The 24,945-nt window shown below is 40.9% G+C and overlaps 1 protein-coding gene across 3 annotated transcripts in view; it reads left to right on the forward strand.

Annotated features, from left to right (window-relative positions):
* The window catches only part of gnas (GNAS complex locus), a 345,630-nt gene extending 322,143 nt beyond the window's left edge, over positions 1 to 23,487 (forward strand). For all 3 annotated transcript variants that reach the window (XM_070895940.1, XM_070895941.1, XM_070895942.1), the window contains exons 6-12: positions 33 to 87; positions 4,002 to 4,075; positions 8,120 to 8,178; positions 11,832 to 11,952; positions 13,199 to 13,329; positions 18,551 to 18,618; positions 22,468 to 23,487. In XM_070895940.1, coding sequence (XP_070752041.1) covers positions 33 to 87; positions 4,002 to 4,075; positions 8,120 to 8,178; positions 11,832 to 11,952; positions 13,199 to 13,329; positions 18,551 to 18,618; positions 22,468 to 22,614 — 655 coding nt within the window. In that variant the 3' untranslated portion in view covers positions 22,615 to 23,487. The remainder of the gene's footprint in view (positions 1 to 32; positions 88 to 4,001; positions 4,076 to 8,119; positions 8,179 to 11,831; positions 11,953 to 13,198; positions 13,330 to 18,550; positions 18,619 to 22,467) is intronic.
* The last annotated feature ends 1,458 nt before the right edge of the window (positions 23,488 to 24,945 follow it).

Genomic DNA, 24,945 nt, shown 5'->3' on the forward strand with positions numbered 1-24,945 from the left:
TTAATGGTATATTTATGTGATTTATTTTACAGTTTTCTAGACAGGATTGACATAGTCAAACAGATTGACTACATACCTCCAGACCAGGTAAGCAGATTTATGTAACTTCCCCTGCTCTTTTTGAAGTCCTCCCTCATAATATGCACCATTCCCTGGCCAAGAGGCTAAGTTGGTGAAATTATTTTGGGCCCATGCTCTGTACTTGATGTGTTACCTACTTTTAATTTTGTATTGTAAGCTTTCCTTTTCCTTTAAGTTACGGTAGATTTAACTTTGACCGTGGTCAGTTCAAATGTTCTATTTTTGAACTGGATCAGCTGAATCAGTGACTTTAGTAAATTGCTACATTGAAGGATCTGAAATGCAATAAGGCCAGAGGATTGTCATTTGCTTTCAAACATGACCGCACATAAGCTGTTTTTATGCTAGTGTTTAGTTTAGTTTGGATTCCGGGAGACCAATGTCCATAAGTCAGCTCCCTGATCCTGGAGCCACGCTTCCAGATCCACAAAAATCTCAAGTCTAGAGTTTGCTGCTCGGGTAAGTGAGCCAAATTTAACAGCATAAAGGCTGAGAGCCAAACCCTGGATGTCAGGTCTCCTGGAATCTGAATTAAAACAGCGGCAGTATAAAAACCGCTATGGTCATTTCTCCAACCTTTCAGGCATTCAGTTGGACTGAAAAAGTCAGATTCTGTTGTATAAATTCACAAACTACAAGGAAAAGAATAATCCAGATTTTACTTTTATCTATCTTGACTTGGAACGAACTGCAGCAGAATTCCCATTTTAATGTTTGCTGCCATTCCAGGGATTTATATTGCAACCACTAGTCACTGGCAGAATATGATTTCAGTATCTCTGCTCCTGAGCCCTTATGTAGTGTAGTCCAACATATGGTAACAAGTATATATTTAATATGCAAGTTATGCAGTAGGTTACATACTACTTCTTCCCCTTGAGGGCCTGTATTCAAATGCCAGACTGTTGGGGTTAAAATATTTTCTGCCTGCTAGTTATAGTATAAGGATCCTACAGGAAATGAATGTGGTTAGAAACGTAGAAAATAGTTGCAGGAGTAGGCCATTCGGCCCTTCGAGTCTGCACCGCTATTCAATAAGATCATGGCTGATCATTCCCTCAGTACCCCTTTCCTGCTTTCTCTCCATACCCCTTGATCCCCTTAGCCACAAGGGCCATATCTAACTCCCTCTTGAATATATCCAATGAACTGGCATCAACAACTCTCTGCGGCAGGGAATTCCACAGGTTAACAACTCTGAGTGAAGAAGTTACTCCTCATCTCAGCCCTAAATGGCCAATTCCTTTTCCTAAGACTATGTCCCCTGGCTCTGGACTTCCCCAACATCGGGAACATTCTTCCTGCATCTAACCTGTCCAGTTCCATCAGAATCTTAACCGTTTCTATGAAATCCCCCCTCATCCTTCTAAACTCCAGTGAATAAAGGCCCAGTTGATCCAGTCTCTCCTCATGTGACAGTCCAGTCATCCTGGAATCAGTCTGGTGAACCTTCGCTGCACTCCCTCAATAGCAAGAATGTCCTTCCTCAGATTAGGAGACCAAAACTGAACACAATATTCCAGGTGAGGCCTCACTAAGGCCCTGTACAACTGCAGTAAGACCTCCCTGCTCCTATACTCAAATCCCCTAGCTATGAAGGCCAACATACCATTTGCCGCCTGCTGTACCTGCATGCCAACTTTCAATGACTGATGAATGGTTGGTCTCAGTTCAGGTCCTACCAGCCATGGGCTCACAGCACCTTTAATTTGCCACTAAATCAGCAATCTCATTCAGAGATTGTGTAGGAAATCTAACAATGTCACTGGTGTAGTGAAGTGTGAAGTTGGATCTCTCCTCTGTACTTGGTGTGTTAGTCACGTTGATGACATGGTGTGAGGTAGCTTTATTCTGCACTTAACTGCACTAAGTGGGAGTATGATGCTGGAGCTGAGTGCCTACAATGCAAAAGTATCCTATTTCCAAGCACGAGCATCCCTCACCTGCTCTGCAAAAAACGTAGTTTTTTTTATTAGGTTCAAATTGCAGAATTGAAGAATATTTTAGAACAGAGGCCATCCAGCCCATCCAGGTCTACACTTGGTGTTTCTTCTACATGAAACACCTGATCTGATTTCACTCTCCCAACTCGCTCCCCCATGTCCTCGAATATTATTCTCAACCAACTAGCTATTCCTTTCTAGCGTTTGCTTCAACAAGTTTGCAGCACAGAGTTCTGACAACCTTCTGTGTAACACAATATTTTTCTAACCTCCCCTTGTATTGTTTTTGTGATTGTTCAACTTCTGCCCTTTCATTATTGTTTCACTGACCAGAAACAATCTATTACTATTTACTCTATTGTGAATTTTCTTAATCTTAAAGACCTCAGTTAGGTCCACCCTTCAACCTTCTCTGCTTCAGTGAAATAAGCCCTAACTTTTGAAGTTTTCCTTCCTAGCTGTGAGCCCTCATCACTGGGAACACCCCAATTGAATGTACACTGTACCTTTTCAATTGCTTTGATATCCTTCCTGTGATGGTGTGCCAAAAACTGCAAACTTCAACTTAACTAAGGTCTTGTACAAGTTCAGCATTCCCTCCTTGCTTTTGTGTATGCTATGCCTCTAGATACAAAACCAAGAATAAGATTCCAACTTACTTCGTATAGGTGACGAGGCACTCGCAAGCTGCTAAGTTCAGCGTGGGAGTCAAACGATTTATATGTTGACCCAGGAAACAGTGGCAATATTTTACAATAGATGTGTGATTGGGTTCTATTAATCAACCAGAGGGTGGTGATGAGAGAATGTCACCAGTGGGTCCACAGCGGGGGTTTCTTTTGGGACCTCTCTTGTTTAATATCTTCAGAAATGATCCAAAGCTCGGGGTCATAAACACAGTAGCTAAATTTGTATAAAGCTAAAGAAACTGAACCAGATAAGCTACAGGAGGATTTAAATACAGAGGTTGATTGCCATGATTGGTCATTATTGTCAAGCAACTGCCAGAATGGTAAAAGAAGAACTAAATGGAAAGTAGTCTTTTTTCATCTAATAATCTAAAATGTATTCATTACCCATTGCCTTTTACAAAAACCAACATGAGCAGATTTTTATTGAGGGGCTGAGTGGGGTCTCTAAACCTAAAACAACTTGCATAAGAACCTTAGAATTAGGAGCAGGAGTAGGCCATTCGGCCCCTCGAGCCTGTCCCGCCATTCAATAAGATCATGGCTGATCTACTTCAACTCCACCTTCCTGCACTGTTCCCATATCACTTGATTCCATAATATTCAATATACTCAAAGACTGAGCCTCCACAGTCCTCTGGGATAGAGAATTCCAGAGATTCACCACCCTCCGAGTAAAGAAGTTTCTCCTCATCTCAGCTAAATAGCCGACCCCTTATTCTGAGACTGACCCCTGGTTTGAGACTCCCCAGCCAGAGGAAACATCTTCCCTGCATTTACCCTGTCAAGACCTGTAAGAATGTTGTACGTTTCAATGAGATCACCTCTCATTCTTCTAAACTCTAGAGAATATAGGCCGAGACTTCTTAATCTCTCCTCATAGGTGCTTAGTACAACACTAACATAGTAACTAACACTGGATACTAACAATAAGAAAAATCCTACCCAAAACAGAAGTTTTTAAAAAATCATCCTTGTTATACTCTGCTGTGCCCCAACATCTGATCTCAGTTATATCTTGCTCTGTCTCTGTTATATCTTATCTCTATCCCAATAATTGAGCCAATTATATTTGGCTGTTTCCCACTGCCAAAAAGTGGCCACTTAAACAAAATTCTGGTGAATGGCTTGCGCCATGATAATCTTTTTAAAGTAATTAAGTTAATTGATATGCTGATTGAGTATTAAGGCTCAAAGAATTGCTGCATACTCCGATATCTCTAATATGCAACTTGGTAACCACAGACTGCCTTTCTCATTATGCTGACATTCTCTTTTCCTTTTGAAGGACCTTCTGCGATGCAGAGTTTTGACATCGGGAATTTTTGAAACCAGGTTTCAAGTTGAAAAAGTAAACTTTCAGTGAGTATTCCTTGGCTAATAATTTGTTGTGTGTGTAGTAATGACGTGATGATCCAACCCTCAGGAGCGTGACATTTTGTTTTGATTTGTGAATAGTTATGAATGAGTTGATAGTGCCATTAGGGTGCTGCTTGAAGTGTATGTGCATTTGGAGTCTCTACTTTCCCATTACGGGGAGGTGATGAGCGGACAAAGAAAAAGGTAAATTAGTTATCTGGTCATCCTGAATGCCTCTTGTACACGCACCATTGTTTTGCTCATGAGGTGTTGGCACGCATTTGGGAGCAGGCCATCTCTTGTGATATAAGTGGATCAGTGATGGTAAAATGGAGTTTGAGAGAAAACATAAATGAATTCATCAGAAGGTAGAAAATTGTGAATTCTAGGTTACTGTTAATCCCCTCATATTCCCTTGCAATCACTTTCACTTAATTAAAACTCGGTGTGTTTTTTGATCCCCCTCCAACTAAGGCTCTCTCATGTATTGGGGACATGACGTTTTTTATTAACTGCCTGTGAATCCTTACTTGATAACCAAGTCAGTTCTTTGCGAACGTTTAATCAGTCCTCCTTTATTCATTCAACCACTTCAAAGAAAGCATCAGCTCCACTTTCCCAACTGTTTGCCCAAGTTACAGCAAAAAGTATGCAGCATCAAAATAGTGCAGTCATCGCACAAGAGGTTGTCGCATTACCTTATGATTCAGCCAAGGAAAGTGGGTTGTAAGAATGTGATGTAGCCAGCTGTTAACTAGGCTTTTATACGCTTAACCCGTAGCTTTGTTAATTTATTTTGTGGCCTTAATTTATGACTGTAAACTTGATAACACATGGCAAGCGCCTGGCCTGGCTGGCTCTTTTACCAGATCTGGCTTGACTACCTCAAGTTATAGTTTTGATTCTTTTCCATTTAGAAAATTTGTCTAATACACCAAAATCAGTCTGGAGAGCAGGAACAATTACCAACACTGCTTCATTATCTCCTCTGACCTTCCTCTGCCACCATGTTCTTTGATCACCCTCCATTGTGCCCTCCATCCTCAATTTGAACACTAAAAATAAAGAACTCGTGAATGTCTTCATTGCCTAGAGGAATGGGAGGAATTTTCCAGAATCTACCTCCCTTCTCTGAATTGGCAGTCTGTTTTATCGCCTCTCCCAGTAGAATGCATGGCACCTAGGTAAGAAGGAATCTCTTGACGAGATGCATAAGACTTCCCAACTGTATGGGACAGGCTGGATAGACCATCTGGTCTTTTCCTGTGCAATGTTTTTGTATGTTCCTATGTTCATGTCCATAACTGCATCTCTTCCTTTTGACATCTCCCTGCTCAGTTCTCCTTTGTGCACTCTTTCCTTCTGTACCCCCATCCAACCAATATTCAGTAATTTAATCCCCATCTAAACTCATCTTGTTCATGAATCCAAGTATTGATCACAAACGGGCTCGAGTTCTCCAATGCTCGCCTATCTGGCCTCCACCCTCCATCATTCTTGTCCTTGCCAAACATCACTATCTGAAGGCACATAAAAGAGAACCTCATAGAGCAATGGTCTTCATGTGTTGCATTGGTGCTCATCATGGAGCTTCATGTGAATGTTGCCAGATATGTCAAATTGCTGTAAATAGCTGATCAGATTTATCCACCAATGAAGCAATGGTGACAACAAAAGTCCTTAACAAACCTCAAACCAACAAACAAGAAATAAATGTCCAAGTAAGATTGAGCCATCAGAGCTTCAATGATCTCATTGCCAGGGCTTGGAAGTTGCAGGTTGGCCATTCCTGTCGCAGAGGTATAAGGAAGTAAATCTGTAACACTATAATGTTCAACTTAAGTCACAACAATAGGATAAGGATACATCTTCAGTCTGGAAAAAAGACAAATTTAGGTTTGCTGTCAGAGAGTGATCAACACACAATGACATTATGAACATGGCAATGGAGGTATCAACCCTGGTGCCATTTAACAGTTGGAAGCTTTACTGGAAACTGTAGACTTGTCTCAGAATGGACGGGCGAAGATTACCATCTCTCTTTGGTGAACTGATCAACCATATTTGATTTGGATCAGGAATTCCTAGCAGACACTTCAGTTTCTGAGCACCTTTGTTTCTCAATTTCATTTGAGTCAAGAAATTGCTTCCTCATTTTATTCCACCAGTCAAAGGTAGAGCATTAGTTTTACTGTGTGGATTCTCGGAGCAGTAAGCTACTGTTGGACTGGCAGTGAAAATTTTTGTCTTGGCAATTAGTTCTTTTTGGCTTAAAGATCCAAGGCAAATCAGTGACCAAGTAATAGCTAATTGTGTGGCATAGTAGGTTCAGCTCTACTGACATAGGAACAGAAGTAGGCCTTTTAACTTCACGAGCCTGTTCTACCATTCAATTAGATCATGGATGATCTGTCTCTCAACTCAATTTACCTGACTTGGTTTCCTCAATATCCTTGCTTAACAAAATTGTATCAGTCTCGGTTCTGAAATTGCTTGCCTCAACAGCTTGTGGGAAATAAACTCGGGGGTCAGGTTAAAGGTCACTCCACCTGTTCAGTTTTCTGGGCACATCCCTGTCAGATTTTTATCATATTTGCAAAGTGCTGTGTGATTTAGCACATGTATAACAAAATAACATCTGAGGTACATCAGTTTTTAACTTTGTGCTTTATAAAGCCCAGAGCCGACACACTAGTTTTTTTTTAACCTGAAGCTAGATAGGAACTGACTGACTAATCAAAGATCCCAAAACTTACTCCCAGAGGGCCTGATTAGGTGGGATTGTAGAGTGCGGAGGATGCACATCATTCAAAGAATGAGCACAAAGTAGGTAGCTTTGCTTCATCCTTCATTCAACAATCTCCAGCCATCACAGCAGTCTGGCTCTGTCGTGCAGAACCTAGGAGAGAGAGTATTTAGTGGAAGCCAAAAACACCAGCTGACACACAATGTGTAAAAGACGTTATCACATGTAACAATCAAACGGGCCGTAATACTTTGGTAAGCACTTTGAGAAATAAACAAAGATGGAGCATCCCAGACTGTGTACATTTTTTTTAAGTACTGATTCTAAATAAGTTATTCATGTAGTGACGTAGCAATTCTACTAAAACCTAAAACAAGTTGAATTGTTCTTTTTAAAAAAAAAAAACTCATTTCATTTTCTCATCCTTTGAATATAGTCTAGCCTCAACATATAAATAAGTATTCAAAGAGTTGGGGGAGGGGCAGGGATTTCTCTTAAGTGATCGGCATCGTATAGTAACGTGCTTCCTTCAAAATTGCTCCAAAACGCTGCCAATTTCATTCTAGATCTGTTCCTCAGATTTTTTTTTTGAAGAAACACCAGCAGTCAGACCAAGGTGATAGAACAAGGAATTTAAATGCACTCAAAAAGGAAGATTGTATTTTGTCAGGTCACATCGAGATTGAGCTTTGTGTTTGAAGCATGGGAAAGAGCATACATTACAAAGGTAGTTCACACTTTTCCTCATTCCTTCAGCTGAGCACATACAAATGAATTGTGCCACTACATTTGTCATTTTGAGCTGTCATAGCAAGAAAATAATGTTTCATGTAGCCAAGGAATAATGAGATACATTTCACAGCTCATTTAGCCAGATACTGTTTTGTAATGTTTACTTCATGTTTTGTTAAAAATAAAACTGTAGAGTGGTGAATGCTTTTGGTTCTGTATATATAGAATACATGCACTTTATTTCCAATATCTACAGGAATTGTTGAAGGAACCCTGCCTGACTCTTAACACCAGAAAATCCAATGTCCCAGAATGAAGAAGTCATGACAGAACACTGGAATGTTGAGATACTGGGTTTTTAGCCTTGTCCATGAGAATATTGCTGGCAGTTGGAATGTTGATGGGGCAAATTTAGCAACTTCAGTTATTTTGTTTTTTTTTTCTGGTCAGCATCGGTTAGACTTCTTTCTGAACGTGAATAATCTTCAATTTGAGGAAATCTATCTTGCATGAGGTTTAATTCTGTCTGAGTTGATCATAAAATGGGTTCAATCATTTTCCTTTTGCAGCATGTTTGATGTCGGAGGGCAACGAGACGAGCGCAGGAAATGGATTCAGTGTTTCAATGGTAAGAGCTGGAAGTGAAGTATTTATGGCAGCTTATTCCATGTAAACAGAGAATTCCACATTGATCATGTGTATCCATCATTTTGGGGACAGTAAGACTGGCAACAATCGGAGGAGAAAGAGTGTATAATTCTCAAAATTAGTGTCGCTAGTTCCAAGTATGCCAGCTCACCTAGCTTAGTTGGGTTGGTTTCACCAGATGTCAGTTGGGCTTTTGCCCGGCACGCCGTTCCATCTGTTGGGAATTGAGAGACTGATGCAGACCCAGTTCATCCTGCTTGAATAACTTCTCAAATCCGAGAGCCAGATTGACAGAGCTTGAAACATAGAAAATAGGTGCAGGAGTAGGCCATTCGGCCCTTCTAGCCTGCACTGCCATTCAATGAGTTCATGGCTGAACAAAAAAGCATGGCCGTTCCCAGCTCTGGAATAATATGCGGTGGCAAGCAGAATAACACACCTGGTGTCTGCGGCGTCACACACTTTGTATTTTCACTCTGCATTTATTTAGGAAATGACATTGTAAGTGTTGAAAATGTGAGAATCCCCTGTTGATGGTGCGTGCTGAAGGTTACCACAGGGGCTAGTATTGAAAATGGGCACTGTTCAGGGGTGGCCCAATCCTGTCCACACCCAATGTCCAGTGAAATCATGGGTTTGGCATTTCGGGCTGGGAACTCTGGTCAATTTATACCTCTAACTCAGGTGGCACTGATGCCAATTTTTGTCACCCTATGGCTGTCGCTGTTGAATTCGGTTAATGCAGTGCAAACTGGGCATTTAACCTGGGACCTGCTAACTGGATAAGTTCGCTAAACCAATGAGAAAGCTTCTCTTTTTTTTTATATGCCCATCTTCCTATGTTATATGCCACAGTTGCTTCTTTCTGTTATTTTTAATACTGTTGCTTTTTAAATTTATTTTGTTGTTACATTGCTTCAGAGGTAGTTTAAATTGTACAGTCAATGTTTTTGGGAGTTTAATCTGTGATTACAGGTCCCACTATTTACATCAGGGAGCTCTATAAACTGAAACTAGAATGAAGAACAGTGAGGAGCAAGGATTTCCTAAAAGATAGAAAAAGCAAGTCAAGCAAGGGACAGAGCTGAAGAAAGATAGATGCATGCGAGGAGCAAGCTGGCATTAAAAAAAGTGGCAGGGAAGAAAGTGAGTGAATGTCAGAAGTAGGCTGGACAGGATCGGGAGATAGTGTTGCAAAATAGAGACCTGTAATGTACTGTGCATAAATTACACACGTAGGTACTTGCATTGTAAACCATTTTAAATTGAGGCATTGTGTAGCCATAGATTTGATACCATTACCAACTATGTATCAGTGCTGAACTACAGTCTCCCATGGCAACTCACTTGCCTATCTGACATTGTCGTGAATGAACCAGAATTTCCTCCCAATTGTTAGGCAGACAAAAGCCATCATTTTCAGCCCCTATCAAAAACTCCATTCCCTTGCCACAGACTCGGATCACCGTTTTTTTAAATTCACTTTAATTACTTTGATGTGGGGCTGTTGTCACATATAGGCCAGACCAGGTAAGGAGGCAGGCATGTTTTCTTAAAGGCCTTTTGCAAATTTGGCTTCCTGCTCATCCTAGAATTGAACTTTAATTGCTATATCTTGTCCATCAGCAAGATAGCTTATTGACACCTTCACAATATCACCAATCTCTACCTCTGCCTACCACCACCAAAATCTTTATCCACTCCTTTGTCACCTCTAGACTCGAGTCCTCCAACGTTGATCTTGCTTGCTTCCCAACCACCAACTTCCTTAGACTCCAACTCCACTACCCATATCCTGTCCCACACAAAGTACCACTTGCACATTACATCATCCTCATTGATCTTCACTGACTCCCCATCCCTAGTGTATCACATTTATAATCTGTCGATTTCTTTATAACCTTGTACCCCTCTTCTACAACCTCCTGAAGTATTGTACCTCCTCCTGTGTCCTTCAGGACTTGGGTTCTGGCCTTCTGTGCACCTATCTTCAATCCATCGTGGGTAGCAGAGTCTTCAGCTGTCCTGGTTCTATTCTCTGCAATTCCTTTCCTGAGCCCTACAACCCCAGCATCACTTCAAGCAGCATTTAGTCTTGTCTCCTGTTTCATTAAGGCTCAGCACCCATATCTTCCTTTGTGAAGTCCCTTGGGGTATTTCACCACCCTTAAAGATGTTCTATAAATAGAAGCTCATCCCTATCCTACTCCAACCCACACAGCCTAGTATCGAACTGCATCTTGAATTCCCTGATGTCTTTTATTCCACCACCTTACTTGGTAGATTTTTCCATTAGTTCAGGACCCTAAACTTCCCCCAAGTTTGTTTTAAATTTACCATCCACTGAATTGTATTTGTCCAATTGCCTGGTTTCCCTTGAAGTAATACTTTCAGTTCACCTTCTCGGAGCATTCAATTATTTACTCTGCTTGATGAAGCGTCCTTCCCCATCCTTTACAGCCATCTCTTTAGACTGTAGAACTGAAGTTATGTAATATTTCCTTGGAGCCAATCTCCTTTATACTTGGAATCAATTATGCTCTCTGCACCCACTGGCATGTGTATGGCTTTTGCAATATGCCAATTAAAAATGCGTTCACATTGTGGTCTGACCAGTACATTATAAACCCTCAGCGTACTCTACTGGTATGTATTCCAGTTTTCAGTTTGCTTTTTTAATTGCTTCTCCATATTGCCTTGACATTGAAAAGGACCTTTGAAAGGTCCCAGTGCCAGTTCTATTCCCCTCATTGTGCACTATCGATCATTCATTCTCCTGATGTAAAATACTATACAAATTTGACACGAGTGAGTCATTTTTCATGTGACCATTTGAATAGCTAATCTTAATATTTATGCAAAATGTTAATACTAACCTTAATTCCAACTGCACGTCTTGTGTATAGCCTGTGTCCCCTAAGCATAAAGCTACACTTTTCTAATTGCCTCAAGTAACTATGTGGTTGACTGAAATTTGTACAAGTAGAGAAGATAATTGGCAGCCTTGTTGCTTTCTCACCCAATATACTATATATCCCTGCAAATAACATTTACGGCATAAATGCATATAAAATTCAACAATTTAGAAAACGTTAACCATACACTGAACTTTAACCATAGATCTTACCATACAGTCAGAAACCTTTGCCTTCATGCTTTCCCCCCTCTCAACATTGCCTTCTGATCCTTTCCCAGAGCTCCTATTTCTACCATACTAATTCTGTGCCCCTCAGTCTTGTTCTTACGATCTGCCCGTGTGCATTTATTTACCTTCCTTTTAGATGTCTCCGAACAGGCAGACTTCTCACTACACCAAGGTCTCCCATTGTGGTATCCCATTGACTCCATTTTCTTGAAATTCATCTACTTTACTTCGTTGCTGAAGAATTAAACGACTGACTTGAAAGCTGCTTTACTTGTCACACAGAGTACAACTTATTTTAGCAATATTAATGTGATCCCTAAAACTGTTCTTTCTGAACACGTCTATTGCTAAACACATCTATTGCCTGTTTAATACTATCTTGAGTAAATTTATCATTATTACAGACCAAATAATAGAGACTTGATTTCTTTAACTATTTCTAATGTATTTACCACTAATCCTTTACTTGCGTTTTTTTTTTTCTCCAGACGTCACTGCTATCATATTTGTGGTGGCTAGCAGTAGCTACAACATGGTTATACGAGAGGACAATCAGACCAATCGCCTCCAAGAAGCTCTCAATCTGTTCAAAAGCATCTGGAACAACAGGTAAATTTATAACTCCTGTAATATTTATATATACCCTGCAACATCGTAACAAGAGCTCGTTATTTCAGTTAGATCATTGCTGATCTGTATCTCAACTCCATTTAGCTGTCTTTGTTCTATATCCCTTGGTGCCCTTACCTAACAAAGATTCTTGCCGATCTCAGTGTTAAAATTTCTACTTGACCCAGCACCCAACCTTTTTAGAAGAAGGGGGGAGAGAGAGAGAGTTCCAGATTTTCACTACCCTGTGTTTAAAAAGTGCTTCCTGATTTCACTCATAAATGGAATAGCTGTGGTTTTAAGATTATGCACTGAAAGCAACCTCTTAAGTTGAAATGAAGTTAAGAAAATTGCCTACCATTTTGTTGAGTTAATGCCATTTATCATGTCTGTCAGAGTGCCAAGAGAGAGCGTTGAAGCTGAGATCCACGATTGGCTGAGATACAGATCTAGATCTCCTGTTTTTCTTTGCAGTATGTTGCTGTTTCTTGTTTAGTCTCTTGAAGGCCAGTTGGTATGGAGACCTTAATCTTCCACCGTATCAAATGGCAGCTAAAAATCCAGGCCGTAGATGTCGTCAGAGTCGCTGAGTTCACATCCCTTAAATTGACGGGTGCTAGCAATGGCAGGACTACTGTACAGGCCCACCTGTGGCAAAAATGCAGTATTTCTTTGTACATGATTTATGGACATTCTCTATTGTGTTTCTAGTTTTAAAAGATTTTTTTAATATAAAGTTACCATCTTCTGGAATTGCATTCTGTGGAATAGACTCCTATTCTTTTAGCTGTGCGTAAAGAATATCAAAGCTAGTCAAGTCAGTACTGTTGATGCCAACAGACATGGGTATCTGTGACAATGGCAAGCACACGAGTGCTAGAAACAATGTACATCACAGATTATTAAGCAATGGCATAATTTATTCATGATAGCATTAGCATGATAACAATTGTCAGTCACTACATGTAGTCATCGGAATGTTCAAGTGGAGTGCACCTTTGGGAGAGGAAGCAATTATAATGGGAGAGAACCAAGAGGGGGTTAAGAAATGTTCTCTCAAAATTGGTAGTAGATGTGAAGCCATCCTGAGCTGAGTGAATTATCAGAATGAAATGAGAGAATGGCTGCAGTTTCACAAGAAAAGTCATACTTATAGATCAGCCAAAATCAGCATGCATGTCAGAAACTGGAGTGTTCTTTTCTGTGGAACTTTGGTCACTGAATGGAACTTCTTTTTTTAAACTAGGTGGCTGCGGACCATCTCTGTAATTCTCTTCCTCAATAAGCAGGATTTGCTGGCAGAGAAAGTACTGGCAGGAAAATCTAAAATCGAGGACTACTTTCCTGAGTTTGCTCGTTACACTACGCCTGATGATGGTGAGCACTTTTCTTTTTAAAGCGAGAGATGGTTTGTGTGTTGGTTACAGTTCCTTGTCCAGAAGTGGTACGCAGTCTCGTGATTTTTCATACATTTGAGATTCATAGAATGGGTACAGCACGGAAAGCAGCCATTCGGCCCATGTCAGCTCTCTGCAGGAGCACCTCAGCTCGTCCCACTCTCCCGCTCTTTCCCTGTAGCCCTGCAAAATGTTTTCTTTCAGGTACTTATCCAATTCCCTTTTGAAAGCAGTGATTGAATCTGCTTCCACCACCCTTACAAACAGTGCAATCCAGATCATAACCACTCGCTGTGTTTTTAAAAAAAAAACATTTTTTCTTGTGTCGCCTTTTTTGCCAAACCTCTTTAAATCTGTGTCCTCTGGTTTTCTACCCTTCTGCCAGTGGGAGCAGTTTCTCTCTATCTACTCTGTCTAGGCCCCTCATGATTTATAATACCCCTATCAAATAATCTCAGCTTCTCCAGCCTATCCACGTAACTGAAGTCCCTCGTCCCTGAAATCTGAAATCATTCTCGTAAATCGTTTCCGCACCCTCTCTAAGGCCTTCACATCTTTCCTAAAGTGTGGTGCCCAGAATTGGACACAATCCTCCAGTTGAGGCCGAACCAGTGTTTTATACAGATTCATCATAACTTCCTTGCTTTTTATACTCTATACCTCCATTCATGAAGCCCAGGATCCTGTAAGCTTTTTTTAACCACTTTCTCAACCTGCCCTGCCACCTTCAATGATTTGTGCACATATACCCCTGTTCATGCATCGCCTTTAGGATTTTACCCTTTAGTTTATATTTCCTCTCATTCTTTCTACTAAAAGATATCGCTTCACACTTTTCTGCGTTAAATTTCATCTGCCACGTGTCCTCCAATTTCACCAGCCTGTCTATGTCCTCTTGAAGTCTATCACTATCCTCCTCACTATTCACTATATTTCCAAGTTTTGTGTCATCTGAAAATGTTGAAATTGTGCCCTGTACACCCATGCCCAAGTCATTAATATATATCAAGAAAAGCAGTGGTCCTAATACCGATCCCTGAGGAACACCACTGTACACCTTCCTCCAGTCCAAAAAACAACCGTTCATCACTACTCTCCGTTTCCTGTCACTGAGCCAATTTCATATCCATGCTGCCACCATCCCTTTTATTCCGTGGGCTTCAACTTTGCTGGCAAGCCTATTATGTGGCACTTTGTCGAACGCCTTTTGGAAATCCATGTGCACCATGTCAACTGCATCAACCCTCTCTATTACCTCATCAAAAAACTCAAATCAAGTTGGTTAAACACGATTGGCCTTTAACAAATCCATGCTGGGTTTCTTTAATTAATCCACACTTGTCCAAGTGACTGTTAGATTTGTCACTGATTTATTGTTTCTAAAAGCTTCCGTACCACTGAGGTTAAACTGCCCGGTCTATAGTTGCTGGGTTTAGCTTTACATCCTTTTCATTTTCAGCAGCACTAACTAGAAGCTAGGAGCTTCCCCACAGAAAGAATTGCTATAAATGCGGAGTAGGCAACCTTGTAATTAAGGATTGGTACTGTGTGTTGTTGGCTAGGTGGGGAAAAGAATAAAACTGCGCCCACTTATCTCCCTCCCCTCCCATACCCCCAAAGAAACAAACACGACACATGGTATGGATAAATAAAATTAACTTTCTATCTTTTTCTCCCTCCTTTCCTCTCCCTTCCCCTTTTCTTGTCCTGCTCTGAATATGCTGACTTAAGCTATTGAACGATGCGGCATAAAACAATTTTGAATTGCGCCAGTTTCAGTAAAATGTGCCTAATATTCATTTTACTTTTTCTAACACAGAAATCATTAAACGTAAAAGAATTTTTCTTAATTCAACATTACTTTCAGCCAAGGCTGCCATTTTGAGTGTGGGTTAGGGATTTTTTCTTCTGTTTTAAAATATATATATGTGTGTATGTGTACACACAGAATGTGGGCAAGGGATGCAATATACCTTTGTTTAAAATAAGTAAGTATTGAAAGTAGGCAACAGAGGGATAATAATACAACCTTACACCTTGGCAAGCAGTTTGCAGTCTTGAGTTACACCTTGTTCTAAAACTCACTGTTGTGGATGAACAATTCCTAAGCAACATTGGGTGACTTGCATTGAACCTATTAACTCTTAAGACTCATCATCAAGGATGACTTGCTTCCACGTTAAAAAGTTCATAGATGTTTAATGAAGGATCTAAAATTCCAGGTCTGAACTAAATCTTGAATGTTTTTTTTAAAACATGTGGTGACCGTTGCACACCAGCCACCACACGGGCTTGACAGAGCTAGGTCTTGGTCCAGTAGCAAGGGTTAACCAGGACAACTGGAGACCAGTTCTGCTGCACGGACCTAGTGCATGCACACATCGTAGTGTGGGCTGGCCCGTGCTGTCCCTGGGCCCCGATCACATCCCTCTACAATCTCTCGCCGCTCCTTCGCCCCGACCTCGCCGCTCCTGCAGTACCTGCCTACACTCCAATCAGCGACCTGGTCCTTGATGACGTCCCTTTTCACTGCCGTTGCTCTCCTGCTCCAGCACGTGCTGCTCCTTCCACTCCCGATGGTGCTCACAGGCCAGGGTCCGCACAGACTGCTGGGCTAGGCTGCCACGCCTCTAAGACTACCGTGATCTGATTCTTGTATGTCATATGCTACTACACCAGTAGATGACAGTGTTGCAACACATATATTTAATTCTCACTGGACTATAAATAGTTCTATTTCTTATCAGTAAATGACATAAAGTTGCATGATGTAAATATTCACACTTTTTCTAGTGCATTAACATCCCAGTTCAAACAAATCGGGTAATTTTGACTTTGGCCGATTGTGTAAAAGGGGTGATATCAAATCAGCTGCCTGTTGTACATCTCTTGATTAATGGAAATGGACATCGGGAGAGATGTATAATGTGCGGCTGACTCGATACTGACGTCTATTAATCTTTTTCGCTCATTTCTTACTAAATGTTCTAAACCTTCTGCCGAATCACGCCTAATGTACGTCTGCGGTATCTACACTTCCTCCTTTACTGTAACCCTCTATGCTAACTATCCCATGATGCTCTTTAACTATCCCAAGCAGTTAAATTATAATATACAGTATCCTACACTCTTAGCTACATTAGATGGTGACCCATAAACAGCCCCACGGTATACTTGTAACTGAATGGAATAACTTGACCCATTGAACAGTTCTAAACGTGTGGCTCTGTGAAGTAATTTCCAGTCCAAGATAGCAGAACTCGGCCCAAATATATCAAGGTCTTGCTGAACTAAGCTACATCTCTGACTTGTTCTGAGATCAGCCATCCTGGGGGTAAGTCGGGAATATTAGATCCTTCATTGAACTACCTGTGAACTCATCTCTTTTTGGCATGGAAGCAAGTCATTCTCGATACGAGGGACCACCCCCTATGACTGATGTATTCTTTACATCTGTGGAAACAGCTAACTGTTGCAAATTTTAACCCTCCACGTGCTGTGACATGGAAAGAATCAAATGAATAATCCATTATAGACCAAAATATATCATTGTTGTCACAGTACTATTCAGTCTCCAGTGGTGTTGCACAGACCAAGCAAAGCTGGGTTCAGAGACTGGGGGATAATTGGACCAGAGCATCCAGGATATAGTTTAGTCCCTGTTTCGAAATCATCTATTTGTCTTTATTTTTATATAATACTTTTAACTTTATTATATAATGACTTGTAGTTAAATTGCAAAACTTATCACAATACTGAGATGCTTTAGTGCTATCAGTAGCACGAGAGGGTGATCACAATGTGACAATTGGCAACCCCCATTATAAATGTGGACAAAGGAATTTATAATGGGTGGGTGGGGTTAACACAAAAGTGTGACAATTCATAGACAGAAAGTGCATACAGACATAAGATTTTTAATATAGATGATCTTCCTCAGTCTTCAAACATAATTCAACCTCCGCATTGTAAGGTCCCATTCCAACTTTATCAATCCTCCTTCTGACTTGGTGATACTTGGAGCTACTTTGGAAGTTATGTATCTTCTTGCATGACTGTCAGTTCTGCTCAAGAAATAAGGTGCCATCACAGCAATGTCTCTACACAACAGGATGTAAAGGCAGGCATATGCCCTGATCATAAAGTGATGCAATACAAGTTTTTAAAAATAACTGCCCATTGGTGATTACAACAAAAACCTATAAGGTCGAACATCTTTCTAAGAATGAGATTATCTACCAGATTATGATTTTTGTTCCCCAGCAAGACCTTTGTTCGTTCAATTCTGGTGAGACAAGCTCATCATTTTCATGCATAAGTGTTGAGTGTAGTTTTAATCTTAGCCACTTTTACATCAATGCACGATTGACAGAAAGTGTGCAGTGCTCCAGCCACCAACAATACTGCGGTTTGAAGCAAATGACCTGCGTGGTCCTGATGATGCCAGAGATTCACATTTTTTGGGGTAACGTGTGGCCTACTGATCCATCACGAATCTCTAGTCTTCAACAACTTGCATTTATATGCGGGTCAGGCAGCAACTGTGGAGAGAGAAACAGAGTTAACGTATCAGGTCAATGACCCCCCCCCCCGGATGAAGGATCTTTGACCTCAAACGTTAACTCTGTTTCTCTCTCCACAGATGCTGCCCGACCTGCTGAGTATTTCCAGCATTTTCTGTTTTTATTTCAGATTCCAGCATCCGCAGTATTTTGCTATGCACGTTGATTTGGAGCAGTGGTGGATAATAGGGGAGACTGGTACACAAAGATTGTGGGTCACTTGAGCATCGTTCTTCCAGAACCGCTCCTTAAATGTAAAAATGACTAGCTGTCTGCTGTGCTGCATTGAAAACCAGGCTCATGAATGCTAAACTTCCATTAAATATGCACCTTAATTACCAATGTTGTGCACGTAAATGTTGCAACATGTTGATACAAGTATAATAGCCTGCCTTCGTGTCATTTGGGATGATCAAAGCTGTTGGAAGTATTAAAATCTTGTTGCCTGTGTAGGTAGGGCAGACTGTAGATCACATTGAGGATACCTCCAAATTTCAACAATAATGTATGTTTTGCGGTGGTATATAACTTGTAACCAAGAAAGAAAACTTTATTATAATGCAACTAAGTTTAGTTGGTATTGAAATCTAAACCCTCTATTTGCATTGGCATAATTTGTTACTAACTTATTTATAACAGCATCACCAGAGCCTGATGAAGATCCAAGGGTCACAAGGGCCAAGTACTTCATAAGAGATGAGTTCCTGGTAAGTGTGCCTGCACCTATATTTTTTAAATCTCTGGAATTCCGTGCGGCATAATTTATTATATTTTTTTAATGATTATGATCAAATTTTAAATTTGCATCCTCGAGATGAAAGCCCTTCATGGACATTGACTCTGTTCTCATTACCTCTGTAAGTTCCTCCAGCCCTACAACGACCTCATCTCTCCCCAACTTTCCATTCTTCTGACTCTAGCCTCTTGTACATCCTCACAGCTTGATAAACTAGGAGTCTTCATCCACAGATATATTTCAGGTGGAATCTTGTACGGGTATGCAAGGTACTTAACCAAATACAAAAAGTAAACCCAAAACAACACTTTAGAAGTCTCGAAGGCCAAGGTCAGAGCAACAGAAAATTTGGGAGGGAATTTCTAGCTGGAGGAGATTGCAAAGCCATAGAGGGATTTATAGTTAAGGACAAGCATTTTGAATTAAATGATTCAAGAGGCAGAGAGCCTGTGTATATCAGTAAGAACAAGGGTGATGGGTGAACAAAATATAGTGTGGGACAGGGCTCTTGCAGTTTTGGACAAGTTGGAATCTTTGGAGGATGGGAGACCAATGATGAGTGCGTTGGACTCTGGAGGTCACAAAGGTACGGATAAAGAATTCATTGCCTGCTTCTCCATCAACCCCTCCAATGATTTAGAGGGAGAAGTAAATGCCCTTGGTGATTGCCTGTACTAGTTATGTTTAAAACATTGAAGGAACTATCGTGTTTATGTAACAGTTTTCCTTAATTTCCTTAAACCGTGTCAGCCGTGGCACGCTCGCCTCTGAGTCAGAAGGTTGAGGGTTCAAGTCTCACCCCAGCGACTTGAGCACATAAATCTAGGCTGACACTCCAGTGCAGTTATGAGGGAGTGCTGCATTGTCAGAGGTGCCATCTTTCGGATGAGACGTTAAACCGAGGCCCCATCTGTCCTCTCAGTTGGACGTAAAAGATCCCACGGTGCTGTTTCGAAGAAGAGCAGGAGAGTTATCCCCGGTGTCCTGACCAATATTAATCCCTCAATCAACATAACAAAAACAGATTATCTGGTCATTATTACATTGCTATTTTTTGGAGCTTGCTGTGCGCAAATTGGCTGCTGCATTTCCCACATTACCACAGTGACTACACTCCAAAAAGTACTTAATTGGTTGTAAAGCGCTTTGAGACGTCTGGTGGTCATGAAAGGTGCTATATAAATGCAAGTCTTTAATTTGTTTAAATTCCACAAAGATGAACAGGCCATCATTAAATTGGAAGATAAAGCTCTGGAACCTCACCTGTTTGGCAGCATACAGCAACCATGTTGATCGAGGGGTGTTACCCCAGCACTCAATGATTTTGGCCTTCCCACATGGGTCTCAAATAAAGCTATCGGTTCAGATCAGGCTTTTTTAGTGTGACTCCACATACAAGTCCTGTATTGTTTGTTCACCTGCAGCTGACACAGATTAGTATGATGGTGGCTCAACATCCTGAGCCATCTGAAATCACTTCCAATTTATGAACATAATGCAGACCATAGAACTGCCCCAATAGTTTTCTTCATTCAGAGGGTGGTGAATCTTTGGAATTGTCTACCCCAGAGGGCTGTGGAGGCTCAGTCGTTGAGTATATTCAAGACAGGGATCGATAGACTTGTGGATATTAAGGGAATCAAGGGATATGGGGATAGTGCAGGAAAGTGGAGTTGAGATAGATCAACCATGATCTCATTGAATGGCGGAGCAGGCTCCAGGGGCCGAATGGCCTGTTCCTGCTCCTAATTCTTAAAATCTCTTTCAGTTTCCCTTTGCAATCGAAGACCAAACTATAGAAATTCCTATCTAATGGAAAGCCTTCTTCAGAGCAAGTGGAGGCAATGCTGAGGCATTTCAAGAAACATGTGGAGGGCATAGAAGGTTCCTTAAATGGCTCTTCCTGCTACACATGTGCCTGCTCTTTAAAAGGATGCTCAGCACGAAGGTTCAGTAAAACTAGACCAGGACAACCAGAAAAGCTCAACAAATTGGATGTTTCTTATCTGCTGAAAATGTTTAATATGTGATGCTTCATTTTCATTGTCTCTTCCTATGCATTTACTCATCAAGGAATTAATAAACATGGGATTATTTGAGAGCAGTTTTTAAGCTATAATAAAAACACAAAATGCTGGAAATCTCAGTGGGCCAGGCAGCATCTTTGGAAGAGTTAACGTTTCAGGTCGATGACCCTTCGTCAGAACTGGCGAATGTTCGAAAAGAACACATTGTTAGCACTGGAAGAGGATGGGGAAGAAAGAACAAAAGGGAAGGTCTGTGATAGGGTGGAAGGCAGGACAGATTAGAGGGGCAAAAGGAATAATGGGCCAAATTGAAATGGTCATGACAGAAGTTAGAAAAAGGTTAATCTGGATAGGGTGTGAATGGCGGAATAATGACCAGCTGCCATTGGAGACAAAAAGAGGAAAAAAACATAAGTTGGGGCGGGGGGTGTTGCCGGAGAGAGCCAAAGATGGACAAAGGTTATGCTCTGAAATTGTTGAACTCGATTTTGAGTCCAGAAGGCTGTAAAATGACTAAACAAAAGATGAGGTGCTGTTCCTCGAGCTTGCGTTGAGCTTCATTAGAACCATGTCCAAGGACGGAGATATCAGAGTGGGAGTGGAGTGGAGAATTAAAGTGACAGGCGACCAGAAGCTCAGGGTCACGCTTACACACTGAACGGAGGTGTTCCGCAAAGCGGTCACCCAATCTGCGTTTGGTCTCCTCAATGTAGAGGAGACCACATCGTGAGCAGCGAATACAGTATACTAAATTGAAAGTACAACAAGTAAATCACTGTTTCATCTGGAAGGAGTATTTGGGGGGCCTGGACAGTGGGAAGGGAGGAGGTAAAAGGGCAGTTGTTGCATCTTGTGCGCTTGCACGGGAAGGTGCTGTGGGAAGGGGGTGACTGCAGAATGGACTGGCGTGTTGCAGAGGGTGCGGTCCCTTTGGAATGCTGAGAGGGGAGGGGAAGATGTGATTGGTGGTGGGATCACGCTGGAGGAAGCGGAAATTGTGGAGGATGATCCGTTTAACATGGAGGCTGGTAGGGTAAAAGGTGAGGACAAGGGAAACCCTGTCGTGGTTCTGAGAGGGAGGGGAAGGGGTGAGAGCAAAGGTGAGGGAAATAGAACTGACAGTTTTCAAGCTGTGTGGAGAGCTTCCTACAAATATTGGCGCACTTCTGGATACTCCACTTCTTACCTGCTAAAGAGAAACTGAACTAATACAGAAAACACAATGAACAGAAATAAATGAGACAAAAAAATATATAGTTCTTCAAATGTTGGTTGTAACTTGTTTTATGACTGACCTGGGACAAAGGTCAAATGACCTTGCAAGCCCCCAAGATCCACTAGTGGAGCCCAGGGTAGAAAGGCATGGTTTAAGGGGAGCTGTTATCATCATAGGCAGTCCCGCGAAGCGAGGATGACTTCCATGCCAAAAAGGGATGAGTTTACAGGTATTTTAATGAAGGACCTAATATTCCAGGTCCCGAACTACATCTTGAAGGGTGGAGGATACCTGTGAGTGGATTTTTTTAATGTGTGGTGGCTGCTGTGGGATTATATTAGTGCACATCAGAGCAATACACGGTTATAAGAAAGCTGCTATATGATGAAATATTTACCTACAGCATAAAGATGCTTACAACAAAAAAAATTAAAAGAATGGATATTTTATACCAGTGGAAAGGTGGAAAATTGTTTTGCAGAGTGAGACTGTAGTAGAATAGCTTCTTGCAACTTATTTGAACTGTTTTAATCTTGTTTATAAAGAGGGTTAGTAATTTTCTTCCTTTGCCTTACAGAGAATCAGCACAGCAAGCGGCGATGGAAGGCATTACTGCTACCCTCATTTCACATGTGCAGTGGATACCGAGAATATCCGCAGGGTGTTCAATGACTGTCGGGACATTATTCAACGTATGCACCTTCGTCAGTATGAGTTATTGTGATGGCGAGCACTTGTCTCTGTGTCTTAGACTCTTTATTCCTCATTTAACTTGCCCACACAGGGTGGAAGAGAACTGGTGCAGTCTCTCTCCAAATGCACCCCTCCACTTTTCTCCCTGCTGGACAACAGCAGCACTTCTTGCTTGCCTCTGTCCCCGGACAGTGTGAGATGGCATCACCTAAATGGCCATTTCCGTGTGGGTTTCCCTACTGCTTTAACGAAACCGAAAACAAAACCAAACACCCTGAACAAGGAGTACTTGAAGGATTTAAAAAAAAAAAGCAAAACAAAACAAAAAACCCCCCCCACACAATTGGGAAAAACTGTTCCAAGGTAATCAGCGCGGTTGTGGGCTCACATAAGCCCATAATATCGATCCTGTATCCAATCACAGCAACAGAAAACGCAAAGGTGCCAAGTCCACGCTGAAGACTAGACCTCCTCTGTGATGTTATCCAGGCCTGACAAGGTGTGGAACGGAGATGCTGAACCCCTGCAGAGCTGAACAGTGCAAAAATAAAGAAAGAAATCTGATAAAAACCCCACGGCTTTTTAGAGGGGAGTTTTTAAAAAAAGTCTTTGGCAGTTCTTGGACCTAGAACGTGATGAACTGCTTTTGGCCTGTGATTGTAGAAAGAATTAACCACACACACTGTTTTAGTTCTCCACAGATGAACCTTTCAGCTTTGTTCATTAACTGGACTTTCGTCCAATAATTTCCCTTTCCTGTTCCTTCTTCCTGGCTTTCTCCCCTTCCCCCTCCACTCCCCTTCTCCTCCCTCCATTTTTGTTTATTTTACTGCTGGATTATTATTCTTGTACAGACTGTAAAATGTATTATTTTGTACAACTTTATTGAAAATAACTTGTAGAAGATCTTTGTGCCTTGATTATGGCTGTACCTGTAAAATGAGCTAAGATGTAAGTATGTTTGATTGCGCTGTACAGCTTTGTCAGCCCTATCTGCAGCACTAGCTCAAGGTAGGGAATTTATCTGTAGTTTAGTTTTTTTTCTGGTTTATAAAGAAGGAAAAATGCTGTTTAGTATATAAAAAAAAGTACAAAATTGTGCAAATTAACCACTTCAAAAGTGAGGTCTTTAACAAGTGACCAGACATTGCAGCATCATTTGCTTTTTTTAATTTTAGCTTTAACTCATTTCAGTCTATCCAAATGCAAACATGGCTTGTTTCTACATAAACCAAATTTTGCTACAAATTATAAATGTTAGTCTTTGGTCATTCATAGTCCTTTTTAAAAAAAAAAAAGAGAAAGAAACAGTTTTTTAAAAAAAAATGTAGGCATTGTGTGAATATGGTGAACATCAGCAGATCTGGCTCCTCTGGTCTAACCAACAGCAGCTGTACTATGTTGGTATAGTTAATACAAAGCAAGGTATAACCCCTTGTATTTGGCCTCAGAATTCCAGTTGCAAATGAAATTTTTATTTCTCTTTTAATAAAGAGATACCTTAGAAAATTTTGTTTATATATTAACTATACAGTAGCATCAAGTGAAGACGTGTGGATTTTTTTCTTAAACTTGAATAATTTATGCAAATTATATGCTCAGAACAAGTTGTGGTACAGTACAAAAAAGCAAAAATCACTAGCAATAAGAAAGCATGTAATTTTAGTAACTACTATACTGCTTTATATTTTATACGTAGGTGTTTTATGTCTGTGAGTATGTTACTTTTTCATGTGTCTAAGATTACCTGTACAATTTGTACAAAGTCTAAAATTACAGTTGTAATAACAGCTCTAGTACAGTGTTAGCCTATATTACTCCCCTCCTCCTCCCAACCTGTCTTCTCTCTTCTTCCCCCGCCCCCAGTTTATTTCAGTACGTGATTAGTACTACACAGTACTAAATCTGTTACCCATCACAGAAGCTCTCGTAAAAAGCATTGTTGCGATTCTGTTTCGGTGAAGATGAAAGAATTTTAAGTAAATGGGATCCGCTGAAAAAAAGAGTAGGTGATTTTAAAGTTTGGGTAAAGTACATAGCTGTGCAAACTAGAGGTTGGTTTTAAATTCTCAACTTTTTTGATAACCAATATGTTTAGTGTCTTTGGTTTCTCAAGGCATCCCAAAGCGCTCTTCAGCCAATGAAGTGTAGTCACTGTTATAGGAAATACAGCTAAATTGTGCACAGCAAGGTGCCAAAAACAGCAATGAGATAATGACCAGATAATATCTTAGTGATGTTGATTGAGAGATAAATATTGGCCAGGAGCAGGGGAGAAAACCCCTGCTCTTCAAAATAATGCCACAGGATCTTTTACGCCTCAGTTTAACGTCTCATCTGAAAGAAGGCATATCCAACAGTA

This window comes from Pristiophorus japonicus, chromosome 12 (genome assembly GCF_044704955.1).
Source record: "Pristiophorus japonicus isolate sPriJap1 chromosome 12, sPriJap1.hap1, whole genome shotgun sequence".
In the NCBI taxonomy this organism is placed as follows: Eukaryota; Metazoa; Chordata; class Chondrichthyes; family Pristiophoridae; genus Pristiophorus; species Pristiophorus japonicus.